Below are 15,314 nucleotides of genomic sequence, written 5' to 3'. Positions count from 1 at the left end.
TGCTTCACGCACAAAACAAGCAGGTAGGCAGAAAAACGAGTATAAAAGAGAGGGAGGATGAAGGGGGAGATCAGGGAGGGGGCTTTTCTTCTCCTTACCCTGGTGATACCAGCGTTGGAAGGCAGCTTACGCCTCGGCTTCTTCTTCCTCACCTCCTCGTCTTCATCAAACAGATACTGAGAAGGAAAAAGTGAGAGAAACACGAATGAGAGGAAGACGAGGAGAGCAAGTGGTGTTTTAAAGGTTAGTTCAAGGTCGCCAACTCCAGCTATAAGAAAAAAAACTAATGAGTCTTAGCGACACAATTTGTCTGCGTGGTTACACTGTTGCTCCTGGTAACATGGATACATTGTTTTTTCATTCAGCTGCTGGCTGCCAACATGAAGCCAAAAACCACTATTTCCCTTTATTTTGTGTTTTTTGGTTGTCGTTCCTCCTTTTGTGCCAGCGAAACAAAGAAATCAGTTTTTAGGTTTCTGTAATTACTAATACTGTGACTTAAACCTTAGGTGCAGCTCTAATAGCTTAATCAGTAGGTCACTAAATGTATTCTTATTTTTCAATAGACTGATATCAGTAAACAAGGCCGTGTTGCCAGGTGACAAGTAGAGCAGAATAGATGTGGCTAACTTGGCCGACCCTGACGTTCAATTAAAATCAATTAAAACAACAGCTTGTGTTTATCCCCCCATCTGTCTCTCATTTAGCAGTGTTGAAATGTCCCTCAAAACTCAGCTTAACTTGCCCTTGGTTATATTATCATCAAAACACACAAAAACCATGAAAACAAGAAACTGAACCCCAGCTCTGACCCGATTCCTGCTTCAGTATTGAAGTTAATTCTTCACCTCTCTACCGTAACGCCCTGCGCTCCGTTTATCCTCCCTCTTGGCGCTCGGATTCCCTCCGTCTCTCCCTTCTGCCTTTTCAATCTGGCCCCCAAAAGCCTCATTGCTCTCTTCTTATCTCTCCATGCTGTCTTTTTGCTCCTTTCAATCTCTCGCACCGATGGGCGCCAATTCCCCTTACGTCCCCCTGAGACCCACCGTCTTCTCTCTCGTAATCTCAGAAAGAAGGTAACATAATAAAGAAAGCACCAGTGCTCCGCTGATCATCACACCAGTGTCACTGTGAACTGATGCTCCTGGAGAAAACCCAATAACCCCGTCGGTTCGACCAAATCTGGACGACTCGCTTTTTCTGTCGTTCCTGTGTCTGCTTATACAAAAATATTTATTTGTAGACGTGGAAATCAGTGGGAATTATGGTATTGGTTCAAATGTGAGAGCTGGGTTTTTGATTTTTAGATGTTTTCATTCTTTGTAAAGCTGTAAATATAAATTATTTATGATCTGTGCTGCTCACATACTTTCAGCAGCCGCTTCCATGATGTAAAACAACTTGAAAATGGAGGGCAAGGCATTAATATTTAATTAAAACAACAACAACAAGCTCGTGTTGAAAAGTGTAGAAACCATATTAGCTCAAATGTGATGGCATTAAATGCTTTCCAAAGCAAGCAGAGTGACTGCAAGATTAACCATGAAGTGATTGTTGTCCTCATCTCAACACACCTGCCCGTGAATGGGGTCATCGCTGCCTTCCTGCTCTGACGAGTAGCTCTCCTCCTCTTCTTCAGAGTAGTTGTCGATGTCTGGAGAACGATCTAGGGAGACGCAGAAAAAGAGACGCCACTGAGGAATGGGAGCAAACTGACAGGAGGAGGGCAGACACAGACTATTAGAGAGAAAGATAGATTCGGTGAGATGATGTGCGCACCAGACATCTTTGCTTTAGGTCCCTCGTGATCGATGGGCTGACTCGACAGGGAGTAGACTCTGATCTCAGCCACGGGCACTGAGGCATCCTTCACCTGGCTGTGCAGCCCCAGGATCTGGGCACCCTCGCTGGGGTGCTGCATCACCTTGAGGAAGGAAAAAAGCAGCAGCGTTTAAACGAGATCAGAGTCAGCTGGATTAAATGTAAATGTATCCACATTCTAGCTACGTTTTTATCCACAAGTATCCACAACTTAGTGTGTGCTAGCCTGTATGAGATTTGAATAGAATCTCGACGTTCTCTTTAAAAGAAACTCTTCCCAAATGAGCGTCTGAATATTCAAATAGCAGCATGCAAACAGAAAGAAGGAGACTGAAAAAACAAAGAAGTCAGATAATCTTTTTAACTGAATTATTGAGGATAAAATCTACTTATTTCCATTCTTGGTCTTCCTGTACAGACAAAGTAGGGATACACTGGACTATACATCATTTAAACAGCATTAGACGAGGAGGGGAAACAGCAGTGAAGCAATAGAGACTGGCATGAAAGCTCTGCAGATGGAGAGAACAATAAAGAAACCGGGAGACAAAACAAGGCTGAGGAAAATGAACAAAACCAGACGCCGACAGAGAAAGCACGCACAGGCGAGGCAGAGGCAATCAATTCTCTGTGCGGCTGCAGCAAAGAGCAGCGCCACGTCTGCTGTGTGTGTTTGTGCGTCTAACCGAGTGACACCCAGCCTCTCTCAGGAATCTGGTCACACTCGCACATTTAATGAAGTCTGAGCAGCTTATTATGGAGCCAGCCTTAGCCAAACATTCAAGGAGAGAGACGTTGTTGCCGTGCATCCATTCACCTACACTGGCGCACATGCTGCCGATAGGCTCCCGAAGCTTCCTGCAGCTGCTAATTTTAACCATTTTCTCAAAGAAAGACAATTATGCAAATCTATCAAACAGCATGAAGATGAACATGCGTGTCTGAGAGGAACACAGACGTAATTCGACTGCTTTTCCCCTCATGAAGACAGTAAAACCCACACAAGGATTCAGTGCAGGCGCATCTTCTGAATCTTTACGCAGTTTTAAAAATTAAAGTAGTTAAATGCCACCTGAGCTCATGATGCTTTATTTTCTTCACGTAGTAAAAAATTAAATAGCAGTAATGATGACTTTAACATGATTTTAATATATCTTCAAAGCCCAAAAGTCAGAAACATTTATAGATATTGATTAAATTAAGAAAAAGTAATGAAACCAATGTTTTATTTCTCAGTATCGTGAAAGCACACGGGCAATAAATGACAAGATGATTTTAAAGGAATTGTTATGTCATCTCGCTCTCACACTTCCACTTCTTACAAAATTGTGCATTTTATGGAGGATTTCATGGTGCTTAAAAAGTGACAACCAGTAATTTTACACCGCTAGATCTTTGAATAACCTCCCTCCACCAATGACATCACATAAAACCTCCAACTGAAAGTGAGCCTGTGTGGTTTGCACGCTCTACAAAAAAATAAAAATAAAAATAAAAAAAATTAACAGTAATTTAAAGCTTTAAAGTCTCGTACAAATAAAAAAAATCACAACTCACACAATAAACCCCCTGTGAGCATCGTTCATGTACGAACAGATTTTGGTAGATGTCCAAATAGTCTGGAGATAGTTTGTAACAAAGGTAATAAGGAGTCGATTCCTACTGTGCAGGATTTAACAGTAAATCACAAGCTAACAGCTCTCTGAATGAATGAGTTTTGAGCTGTGTGTGAATCAGCTTCACTTTTAGATTCAGACTGGAAGCCTTTCACACCAATTGCCTCTAAAGTGTTTACTACCAGGTAAATCAAAGCCATTCGTTACTCTCATTATTAGTCGCTTTGATCGTTCGCCTTGAAGTTGAGAAAGTTTATCTTGAGTCCTGCCCACTAGTTGCTAGTTTGCCCATATTTTTACCACATTTTTGAACATAGTTGCTTCACTTTCTATCGTCTCTGATGGCTGTGAATCACTTCCAGAGTGGACGTAGTTTCAGTCCCCAAAGAAAAGTCCAACTTCAAAACATTAAAAAAGCAGCTTGACACCAAAAAAAAAAAAACCCTAAAATGTGTGGGTGGTCTACTGCTAACCTGCTCCTGTGCAGCCATCGATCTTTAACCACCTCACCAGCTTAAGCTTTTATTAGGGCTCAGGATCACGGCTGCTTGATTGACAGGTGAGAGGAGCGCAGGCTGACTGCTAACTTCACCTCGGCCGCTTTGAGTTGCTAATCTCGACTTCAAGGTATCTGTGGTGTTGGTGGCTCTTGTAGCATTTTGTATGCAGACAAATAAAACAGCTTCCTGTGTGGTCCGAGACAATAAGAGCTTGTCAGAGAGGTCTGTGCTGTGTTTCTGTGAGTGTCTCATTAGTCTGTTATTGTGCACTAATTAGCGGCCATCCTTCTCTGTAATGTAAACATATAACACAGCGTATTGGCGCTCTTTACCAACTAAGCTTGCTACGACTTCAATAGAAAACTCAAAGCTGCAGAACAGTGCTTCACATCACACTGCCTACTCTGCCTCTGTATAACATTCATGGCCGTGTCACACTTGCTCTCAACAGTAACTTTGTCGACACACTTTCACTTAGACGTAACTTATGTAAGTATTTTATTATGGCCCATAACTGAAGGCAGCTGCTGAGCTTGTGTTCATTTATTCAAACAAAGCACTGATTGCAGTGAACACATACTGTGCAGTGTGACGGTTAAAGATAGCTATACTCAGTCTCCGAAATACATGGCAGCTTCTGAAAATCTCTGCAAAATGAACTTTGTGCATTTTTTCTGTGGATTAAATTTGCCATCCCACGAGGCATCGGGGGGCTTTGCTGCACATGTCTGTTGAGACACCATGAGTGTATAGAATAGTTAAAAACAAAAAAACGTAACTGAAATTAGACATTTTCAGCACTAACAGTCAAAATAAAACCGAGATGCGCAAATCTACAAATCTACTATGGCAACTAAATGAAAGGAAACTGAAGTGTGAGGAAAACTTCAAAATAAAAGCAAAATGAAAACAAATGAAGAATTCTAAATATGCAAAAACACGCAGCCACTGTTGAACAATGTTTAGTAACACTCGAGGAATTAAAGGTTCAGAGCCCGCTCAAACGAGACGTAGCGCATAACTACGACTGCAGTGAGTCCATCACTCCACTCAGAAATCGACTAACCCGTTAACCTGGTCCTCGACTCTCACCGTACCTTGTGGGTACAAAAATACTACTTTGTAGCAGTTAAACTGTGATATCCTTGGTATTTTTCGACGATTTATCTAAAGAAAAGGAAACAAATGATGTGTTCTTGCAACATGCTGATAGTAACAAAGCGCCTAAAGATACAATTGTTATCTGTACTGTGTAAACACAACACTGGTTAGTCCAGAGAGACTGGACTGAAAATATGTGGAAAAAGCAGCCAAACAAAAGCTTTTAAAGACCTTCAGAAATCCTGGAGAACTTTTGCTCCGTACCACATGAAAGGCTATTCAGAAGCAAAATATAAAGAAATGGGGAGTGGCTCAAGACTTTTGCGCCGTCCTGAACTTCTTCTGAGTTATCCTTCATTTGCTTCCCAACCAGTCACGGCTTCTTGAACCTGGTTCTGGAAGTTTCTTCCTGTCAAAAGGGAGTTCTTCCTTCCCACTGTCATCAAAGTGCTCGCTCATAGGGGCTCATCTGATTGTTGGGGTTTCTCTGTATTGTTATAGCCTTACAATGTAACGTATAAATAAAACTGAATTTGTAAGATTTCAGATTCAGAAGCAAAATGTTTCTGAAATCATGAACAGGTTCAGCAGTTCATTCTCCTCCTGCTGCTTGCAGGGTCAGTGGAAACTACCTGTCATATTAAGGCAGCACAGTGCCATAAACATGACATTTCTCTGTGACTCTGAAAGCCCACGTGTGTCCCCTGTAGCGTATTATTTTCCTGACACACACACAGAGCTTTAGGCAGAATATGGCAGCAGAGTAACTTCTGCTGTGGCTCAGAGGGAATGAGTTTGAACCTGCCGTACGTACGAGTCTGAATTTATGGCCTCTGCCCTTTATAAAGCACTCAACAGACAAATTGTCTGTTGAGACTGGCTCTGGAATAAAATGTGACTTTATTATATATGCAGGAACGGCCATGGACAGCCAGCAGGCACCAAAAACATAGTTTAATCAGGACTGGAAGTCTGACTTAGGGTTGGATGTATTATAACAGCTCACTCTACCGTATTTGGTTCAGTTCCATCTACAAAGACACTCCTGTAAACATGAGATCAGACCCGTTTGTTGAGTGACTGTGGATTTATGTTCTTTTCTCTCCATAAAACATTTTATGTGAAGCCAGAGAGTTGAAGGTGTTTTACACATTTAATAATCCTGACTTACACACACACACAGCTGGTGAAAGCTAACAGGCGTTCCTAAAGGACAAAGACCGTCCACACGTGCGCACACAAGTACAGACGGCATAAATCACCAGCCTTTTAAAGCAGTTTCATATCGGAGGAAGCAGGGAATGTGAGGAGCTTTTGGCAGAAGAGGCTGAAATTTAATTGTACGTTTGATTTATGGCGACATTTATGTCGGCCGAGAAGAGGACGCCGGGCCAGAGATCAAAATCCAGCGTCTGATTTGAAAGCGCACTCGGCGAATTGAGTTTACGTGAAGGTTAATTGAAGGTTGGCAATAAATACGTTTTGCGAGCCGCCGCTGTGAATGAAAATTTCCTGAATGACAAAGGAGGAGAGGAATGATGTGTATGAAGGGAGCTGCCACAAGAGAGGAGCATCGCGGATTATCGTGCTGGATATTAGCTTTAGAAAACGTTCTGCGAAGACCGGCTGAGAAATGAAGATCGGATTTAAGCAGAGGGCAGAAGCTGCATGTTTAGAGAGATGAGACCGTGACCGGTGGCTTGTTGGGTCAACAGCTCAGATCAGCTGGGACTTTTGTCTGGCTGCAAAGGATGAGACTCCACTGACTCAACAGCTCGCAGCTGACGCACCCTCAAACATGCAGCTTAACCTCCATCTGCTGCCTCAGAGGCGCCCAGTGCTGGAAATGTAAGAATAAATAATAATACTATAGCCACACGTCTGTTAAAGCAAAGTGCAATCGCTCACCTGCCTGATACTCATTTCCCTGCAATGCTGACACAAACACGAGATTCTGCAAAGTCGCAACTCTGCGCTTCACCTCTTTGAAGACCGCAGAGAAATGTAACCGCTGCTGAGAGGACGCACGGCCGTCTCACAGTCGGCGTTTCACTTTGAATTTTCTACATTTTTGGGAACGAGCTCAATCTTGAACACTGTCAGAGGATTTCGTCTGTTTTTCAGCTGGACTTAAAGACAATTGGAAATTTGGCCATAAATCAAGAATGATAGAATTTAATGATATCAAGATATTTGGTAGCACGGTGGTGCAGTGGTTAGCACCGTTAGTGGGGTTAGCTTAATTGGTGACTCTAAATTGCCTGTAGGTGTGAATGTAAGTGTGAATGGTCTGCGACAGACTGGCGACCTGCCCAGGTTGTACCCCGCCTCTTACCCTTTGGCAGCGGTAGTATGGTGGTACATCCCTGAATTAGATAAATGGAAGAAAACAGATGTATGGATGTTTAACCGACATGTTTGGAAGCTGGTAAGAAGTGATTTCAAATGATCACTGATTGGTGGATTTAATTGCCCCCTTCCCTACGTGTTGGATACTTAAGATACATTTTCTCGCTCTCCTGTAATCATAACACTCTGCGTAAAATAGAGCTTTTGTGGACAAAAACACAACACAAACGCTGCTTTTCTCTGCCTCTTTCTCTCTCACACAAACGTCCGAACAATCATTAAGACTCTCCCTCCTTCCACATCTTAAATTATCTATCTCCATTCAGCTCCCTTTGTCTTCTTATTTACCTCCAATTGTTTGCTAGCAGCTAGTAGCAGTCAAACTCTGACAATAGAAACGATCCCGCTGCCTTTTCTCCAGAAATTGTTCGCTCTAGTTTTGACTCGTCACAGTCTTTTGTTTGGAGAGCACTACAACTGTGCAAAAGTGCCGCGAACAAGGTCAGCTGGCACAGATGTCTCCTATAAGAGCTTCGGGCTAAACATTATTTTCCATCACTCGCCGATGAATCATCTATAAATGTTTCAACAAAAAGCTGCAGCACTGCTTCCAGTAAAGAAACGCTGAGGGTTTATTTATGGGTTTAAATAAATGCACATTGCTATTCAAAGAAGCTAAACCTAATTTAGAAAAACACATTTAGAAAGATAAAAAAAGGCCAACGGGAGACGTATTGAATGTAGCTCAAATGTCCCATTTTCACAGGTTTATTCTACATGCAATAAATGCAGCACATTTAAGGCATTTGAGGAAACGTCAGGAATAATCAAGGAGGAAGAAGCTGAAGAGGAAAGTGATCAGATTTAAAGGTTAAGAAAAACAGAATAAATCACCTCTGCAGGTTTACGTTACCTCGGCCATGTTGATTAGACCCAAAGCCAGGGTCTTGTAGCCCAGGATGGTCCTGTTCTTGTATCGCTTGCGCCTCTGCAGCATGATCTGAAGCTTGTTGGCATCTCTCTTTAAGAAATGTGGATACTGCAGGTAGAAACACACACACACACACACACACACACACACACACACACACACACACACACACACACACAACACTACACTTATTTCCTGAATGAATTCAGATGTTTCAATAAATAATGTTTATTTCTCAGGACTTGATAATTAGACTGATCCAAACGGCTTCTTGTATAAGTCCCCTCACACACACTGACCTCGCTCAGCATCCCCAGGTGTCAAACTACTTAGTCTGAGCCCAACTATGACATAACCCATCATTAACGATCTCAGCAGCTGCACTATAAATGGAACCAAACTCGCTCCTGTAACAATGTTTAAAGCCGTGAAACGACTCCGGTGGCTCGATTTTAATAAGCTTCCTCTCCGCAGCGCTGCTGCTGTAGGAAGTTTAATGTATAATGTATAATGCCTGGTTCGGTGCACTCGGCAAGCTCCAGAGAGAGAAACTCCCTGACCTTTTAGCAGCGTTTTAGAGTCATGGAAATCGGAAAGCATGATTTAGAGCACAAGAAAACCTCGCTGGGAACTACATTAACCACGCTCTGCCTTAATGCACTCCGTATTGTTGCTGTATGGAGAGTTGCAGGCGACACTTCTGCAGCTTTGTGTAGACTTTTCCAAACTATCCCAAACTGTTTTAATATCACAGGTGCAAACGCGTCAGAGCTAAAGGATCCGCTTCCCTGATCTTCCCTCATCTAGCAACGCCAAAGTTTTCCAGGTTTGTAAAGATACAGTACTGTGCAAAAGTCTTAAGCCACTCCACATTTCTTTATGTTTTGCTAATAAAATTGGAAATAGGTGCAACAGTTTACTGAGGCGTGTAAAAACATACATAATGGAGTATATAAGGCAAAAACTGAGTTTGCACAATTCTGATGAGCTTGAAAGTCAATATTTGGTACGACCACCTTTACTCTTCATCACAGCCTGAACTCTCTGAGGAAGCTTTCTTCCCATTTCTTTAAGTAGACTTCAGGAATAGTTCTCCAGGTTTATTGAAGGACATTCAAAGCTTCTTTGGATGTTTCTGCCTTTTGTTCTGTTCTCTGTCAAGATGATCCCACACTGCTCTGGGGAGCCCAATCCATGACTGATAGTGCTTCATTGTGTGTTTTTCTATCCAGGTGTGCTTTCACTGTACTGGCAGTGCTTCGTGAATTATTGCTACACTGAAAACTGAAGCCAATTTCACTCAGACACTGTACAGATGGTATTGCATGGCAGATCAAAACATGACTGTACATTTCTGCATTCATAATTCCCCAATTTTGACAAGACCCGCAACATCACTGTCTGAAATGCAGCCCAAACCATGACGGAGCTTCCACCATGTTTTACAGATGGCTGCAGACACTCACTGTTATGAGTTCTGACCTTTTCTGGACACAAAATTTAAAATATGAATTTTGGATTAATGACTCTATCAGACCTGTTACCACTGATTTTCACTTAGAGAACTTAAAATTGGTTATTTGCTAAGTTGTCTGTCACATGTAGACACAACACTGGTTCATCTCTTGATTTCGGCGCCAAATAAATATTGCTGTGAAAAGGATCGGGTACAAAGGCTGGAGTGAAAATGAAAATCAGCCATTGTCAAACAAACACAGAGACCTTCAGACGGCCTGGGGAACATTTGATCCAAACCACTATGAAAAAATTACAAGAAGGCTCCTCGGTAAAATATAAAAAAATGACGGTTGGCTCAAGACTTTTGCATTTCTGAAGCTAGAGATTCAATTTTTTGTGTTATTGTTGTTTCTATGTTTTCTGTAAAACCAGAAAGTTATTGTTTGGCTGTGATTGATGGGTCCCTGATCTCGCTGAACCTTTGTTCGTACCTGGAGGGAGAAGGTGAGCTGCAGATCGGTCTCCGTCAGTCCTGCTGAGGACAGCAAGATCTCATTGGAGCGCAGGATCCGCTTGGAGCCCTGAAGACGAGACACAGACTGATGACTACAGAAGAAATGGTGAAAGTAAAGAAAGCAAGCAAGAAAAAAAGAGAAAGATTTCTATTAGCGTGCCCTAGCTAACCCCAGCAGACTCAAAACAACAGACTCATCATTATCATCAGCCATGCACAGCCGGAGGAGGAGGTGAGTAAGGAGAAATGCCTGATAGGAGAAAGCAGGGCTGGAAGACTGAGCGAGCGGCAGCCGCATGGAAAAAGAATTAAACCAGCTTAAAGAGCCTTATGTGAGAGAGCAGCAGAGAATTTAATGGTTTACTTAGAAAACAAGACGATAGCAATCAAGACTGAAAACGAGCCAGCGAGTAGAAGTTTGGAGTGGAGCCCTGGCATTAGAGAGAGAAATGACAACAAAATGTGACAAAATGCAGTATTTTTGAAGTATTCTGTGCTAACTTTAACTAACTTGGCCGCCTGCGCTGCCAAAAAGCTCTCCAATGGTCAGAAAAAGTGGGATTTGGCAGCGCTGCTCCTTCTGCCAGTTCTAAGAGAAAAGCACCCGGCTAATGAGGCATTTCAGAAAGCAGCTTGGCTGCAAAACAACGAGGAGGAAGCGTGTCTGCGTCCAATGAAACCGACTCAGCAAAACAATAAACGGCTTTACAGAAAAGCCAAACGGGGCAACAAAGGCTGAGTCTTTCGGGTTTTTCCCCAGGTGGGGAGTTGGTTCGTTTTTCATCGTCTGCTCGTTAAGCATAGTTGAAAGTGGAAATCTTTGAATCCTATAATGTCATTTAATGATTAAAGATAAAGATAAATGTTCAACTCAAGCAGACTTTGACATAACAGGATGTAACCTTGGGGAGGATTTCATTTCTAGGAAAGTTCAGTCAGACTTTAAAAAAATTGATTTTGTTTCCTGGAACTGAGCTTCGAGGTATGATTTTAGTGCCCATCATCTAATTCTGTTTTGGTTATTACTCAGTTATCGCTCATAGACTGTTCACAGGGATCTGTATGTGTAATCTTTAAAGTTGTTTTATTCTGTTTGCAGAAACTTTTTCTTTTGATGCATTTCTAAAATAATGCCTCCATAAAACTCCAGCCTCCGTGTACAGCAGGTGCGTTTCACCTCGTGCTTCTGGAGACGTCTCGTACCTGCAGTTTGACCGCGATGACGACTGAGGTGAGGTCCTTATCCAGCTCCTTCAGCATGATCAGCTTCTTCAGGGTCAGATTGAAAAGCCTGCAGGAAACCACACACAACGACACTAAAATTAGATTCGATATCCAGCGCCCTCGCACTGCTGCGCCCTGAGCTGTGCAGGGAACAGATGGATGTCTGATGACCTGTTGATCACTTTGCTTGTGCTGCGAACTGAGTCTCTGGGATCGGGAGTGTTCAGAAGCTGTCTGGAAAAACTTTAACTGAACGCCTCAGTGCTCACATTTGCACGTGAAGATATTTTTGCCAGCTACTTATCTGTCCGCGTTTACTGTCGATGAGATTATTTCAGCCTAGGAACATTTCAACTTCAATTCACCCCAAAAAGCTTAATATAGAGCAAAGAGTTAAAAAATAAAAGGAAATGAGCAAAAAAAATTTGCAAAACAAAAAACTGAGGCAATTTGTCTGCAGCACAAACAAATCAACTTCCTCTGCACAATAAGTTACAAGCTTGAAGCGATGATTAGGGGAAAATATTAGAATTACACCAAAGTACTCTTATTAAAGTTCTCTTATGGACAGAAAAGAAGAAATATTTGACCTGACAAAGTCACTGAGTGTTAGCCACTTTGAACTGAGAGCTAGCTAACACCAGGTATCTTTAATCAGGGTTGATATTCTAGCCAATCCAGATAAATGTAATAGTCTGTATAGAGCTTTACAGTAAACCATTGTCCCTGTTAGACTCAGATACGATTATAAAAGGGGGCACTCTTTCTGGCTAACGACCCATTTATCGAAAGCTGCTAGCCAATAAGAATGCAGCATCCTTAATTTTGTTGTGGTTCTGACCATCTTTTATATACAGTCTATTAAATCAAACAAGTATGAAACTGAAGTTGGCTGTAAGTGAGCTATAACACACGATTATTATTATTCACGCATATCTGCTTAAAAATGATGTCATTGCACAGTTTGTCGAGGCGTACGCACAACACTGTCTGCAGCACATGCAGCTGGGAGTCAACTGTGTATATTCACTAGAGAAACAGTATCAGCTGATATATACAGAGGAGGTTTGAGCACTGACAGCCAAAATCCAGCATCAGTCACACTTTGTTGTGGACCACATACATGTCTGTATTATGGCCTAAAAGCCAGCTTGTGGTAATTTGTCACTTCCTGTCTCCTCTCCGTTCACCCTGTCCCTCTCATCAGGGCCATCAAACACAGCAAAAATAAAACAGGACTTTAGAAGAGGCGTTGAGCGCAGTTCTGCTTTATCTGTTGGCAGGCTGTTAAAAAACAAAATACTCCAGCCCACGATGAAAATGGATTGCTATTTTTGTCAAAGTTAAAAATGTCCCATTCAAATGACACCAACACTTACGTCAGCACACATAAACAACGACAAAAAACAAAAATCCTGCCGGATGTCTTCCATCTGAAAAAAAAAAACAGCTAAGAAACGAGAGATTGGCCTCAGGTTTCCTGACACTTAGAAGAAATACTCAAAATGCCAGTGTTCAAAAACACAAAGGGACATACAAGACCAGGAGCATTTAAAGACCTGAAACCGAATCACTGAAAAGACACACACACACACATTCTCGTTTTGATATCTTAGTGAGGACATCTAATTGACATAATGCTATTCCTAGCCGCTTACCCTAACCATCAAAAATGTATGCTTAACCCTTAACGCGTAGCCTAAACCCAACCATAACCTAACTTTAACCCTGACCAAAAAAACACATTTTGGGGTTTTTTTTGGTCCCCACAAAGACGTCTAAACAAGTACAAATACACACACACACACACACACCTCCCCAATAGCACCCGGGGGTCAGTCTGTTCAATAATTCATCTCCAGGGCTTAAGGGACAGAAAGTAAACCGCTAGAATAAACCTGACAGAGCAACCTGGAGGAAATCAAGAAGAAACATGGAAGCTAAAAACCAAACAAAAAACAAAAGCAAAGGACACACAAAGAGAAAAAGACACAAATGCATTGTGCCAATAAATTATATACAGGAAAAGACAGGACAACAACAGACAAGAGGGAGGAAGAGGAAAAGACGCAAATGACAAATAACAAACAGAGATGTGGAAACAGCCGTGAATACAGAGGAGGAGGAGGAAACAAAAAGCAGGCAGGCACAAAAGGGAGAGGAGAAAGGAAGCGAGGCTGAGGCATGAAAATTGAGGGAGACATCACCAGAGAGAACAGAGGAGTGGGGATGACAGAGGCTGGCAAAATGTGCGCCGAGAGATGAACTGTCTGACATCGCAAATGGAAAAACAAAACATCTTTTCTTTTCTAGGGCGATATTTAAAAGCAGCGGATGGAGAGCAAGATAGTTTAAACGGTCAGTTATGTAAATATTCGCCACACCCTGCACCGATCAATCGCCCAGAGAGGACAGAGGTCACATCTAAAGAGCCGCGCTGTTACCCAAAACATAGACAAGAGCCTCTTTTGATGTCACACTAAAAAGGCGGAGGGCGAGGACAGGAAAATTGCTCCGCATTTCTCCCTCAGCTCTCTCTCGTCTCACCTGGGCCTTCTCCTAAATCCACCCCACTTACTCGCCTTTCATCTTTCTTTAAGTGCTCCCTACCCAACCACCGAAATTGACAAGTGGCCCCCGACTGCTGATGCAACCGCTGGAAAAAGAAAGAAAGAAAGTCAGCGACAAACACAGAGAGCCTTTTCTGAACGCAGAGGTTTTCTAGTTTCACGATCAAAGCAGCCAGGAGAGGCTAAAGCTATGAATAAAAAAACTATCAATTTTTATCTCCGATAGAAAAGGCCAGCTAAGACTTCTGCTTACACCTGCTGGATCTGAGTGGAATGAATCGAGGTGGAGAGGGAGCAGAAGAGGCCGGGTGCCAGTGGTCGATCGGAGATGGGGCTGAAGCACCTGGGGCGAAGGGAGGTGTGGGTAGAAAGTGGATGAGGGAGACGCACAGATATACACAGAGAGAAAAACAAACTGCAAACACACAAATCAGAAAGAAAAAACTGTTAAAAGGTTACTACAAGCAACCACCCAACACTTAGAACTGCTCCAGTATGACTTTCTCACAATTATTTTATCGCTTATTTTCCAAAAAGCCCCAGAGTTTGGTTTCAAATCTTCTTCTTCCGTTGCTCCCTTTGATGGGTCGCCCCCGCAGATCATCTGCCTCCATCTCACCCTCTCCATAGTTTGGTTTTAAATATTAAATGCCAAATGTTGACATTTAGAAGAATTTTGCCTGGGTGAAAGTAAAATAATCTGGTCATCAAAGGTCTCAGTCACATGGTGTAGAGACCGGTTGCTAGGGAAAAAGGTGTATTAACCAACCGGCTGCAAGCTGCTGGAACTTAATGGGTGAAATCTGGTCACAGAGAAGGATATGGTGATAGCGGCAACCTCTTTGCAACTGCTTTGTTTGCTAGCAGGTGACAACTTTTGAAGGATGACACCAATTTGTCTGCAAACACCTGCCAAATGGCAATTAAATCAGAAAAAGTGCAACGCAAACAGGAAACGGACAACCGTTCAATTTGAGCGGTAAGGCACGACTTTTACTTTCAACGCAAACATTTTCTGTTTGCGGTTTGCAACACGCTAAGTTTCTCCAAGAGTAGTTGGTGAGTTGTTTGCAAACAAGTCTGCAATCGGCTAGCAACTAATACATCACCATCTCTGCAGTAGATGTTGTGGCAACCAACTGGTTAGCCAGAGGTTTAGCTGGGCGATCACAATCGATACCAAAGCGACTGCATTGGTCACATAGTGGGAAACAACTGGTCTCCAAACAA

At 42.5% G+C, this 15,314-nt stretch overlaps 1 protein-coding gene across 2 annotated transcripts in view; it reads right to left on the bottom strand.

Moving 5' to 3' along the window:
- pacs1b (phosphofurin acidic cluster sorting protein 1b) overlaps positions 1 to 15,314 on the bottom strand; it is a 69,661-nt gene that overhangs the window by 15,400 nt on the left and 38,947 nt on the right. For both annotated transcript variants that reach the window (XM_085266141.1, XM_085266150.1), the window contains exons 2-7: positions 11,494 to 11,581; positions 10,268 to 10,357; positions 8,301 to 8,426; positions 1,780 to 1,924; positions 1,575 to 1,666; positions 99 to 176 (exon numbers count right to left, since the gene is read on the bottom strand). In XM_085266141.1, the coding sequence (XP_085122267.1) occupies positions 99 to 176; positions 1,575 to 1,666; positions 1,780 to 1,924; positions 8,301 to 8,426; positions 10,268 to 10,357; positions 11,494 to 11,581 (619 nt within the window). The remainder of the gene's footprint in view (positions 1 to 98; positions 177 to 1,574; positions 1,667 to 1,779; positions 1,925 to 8,300; positions 8,427 to 10,267; positions 10,358 to 11,493; positions 11,582 to 15,314) is intronic.

Source organism: Mchenga conophoros, linkage group LG3, assembly GCF_057382185.1.
Source record: "Mchenga conophoros isolate Kocher_MC1m ecotype Shallow Benthic linkage group LG3, M_conophoros_male_GT1.1, whole genome shotgun sequence".
In the NCBI taxonomy this organism is placed as follows: domain Eukaryota; kingdom Metazoa; phylum Chordata; class Actinopteri; order Cichliformes; family Cichlidae; genus Mchenga; species Mchenga conophoros.
Note: the sequence above shows the minus strand (reverse complement) of the source record. Positions and strands in the feature narration are given on the sequence as shown.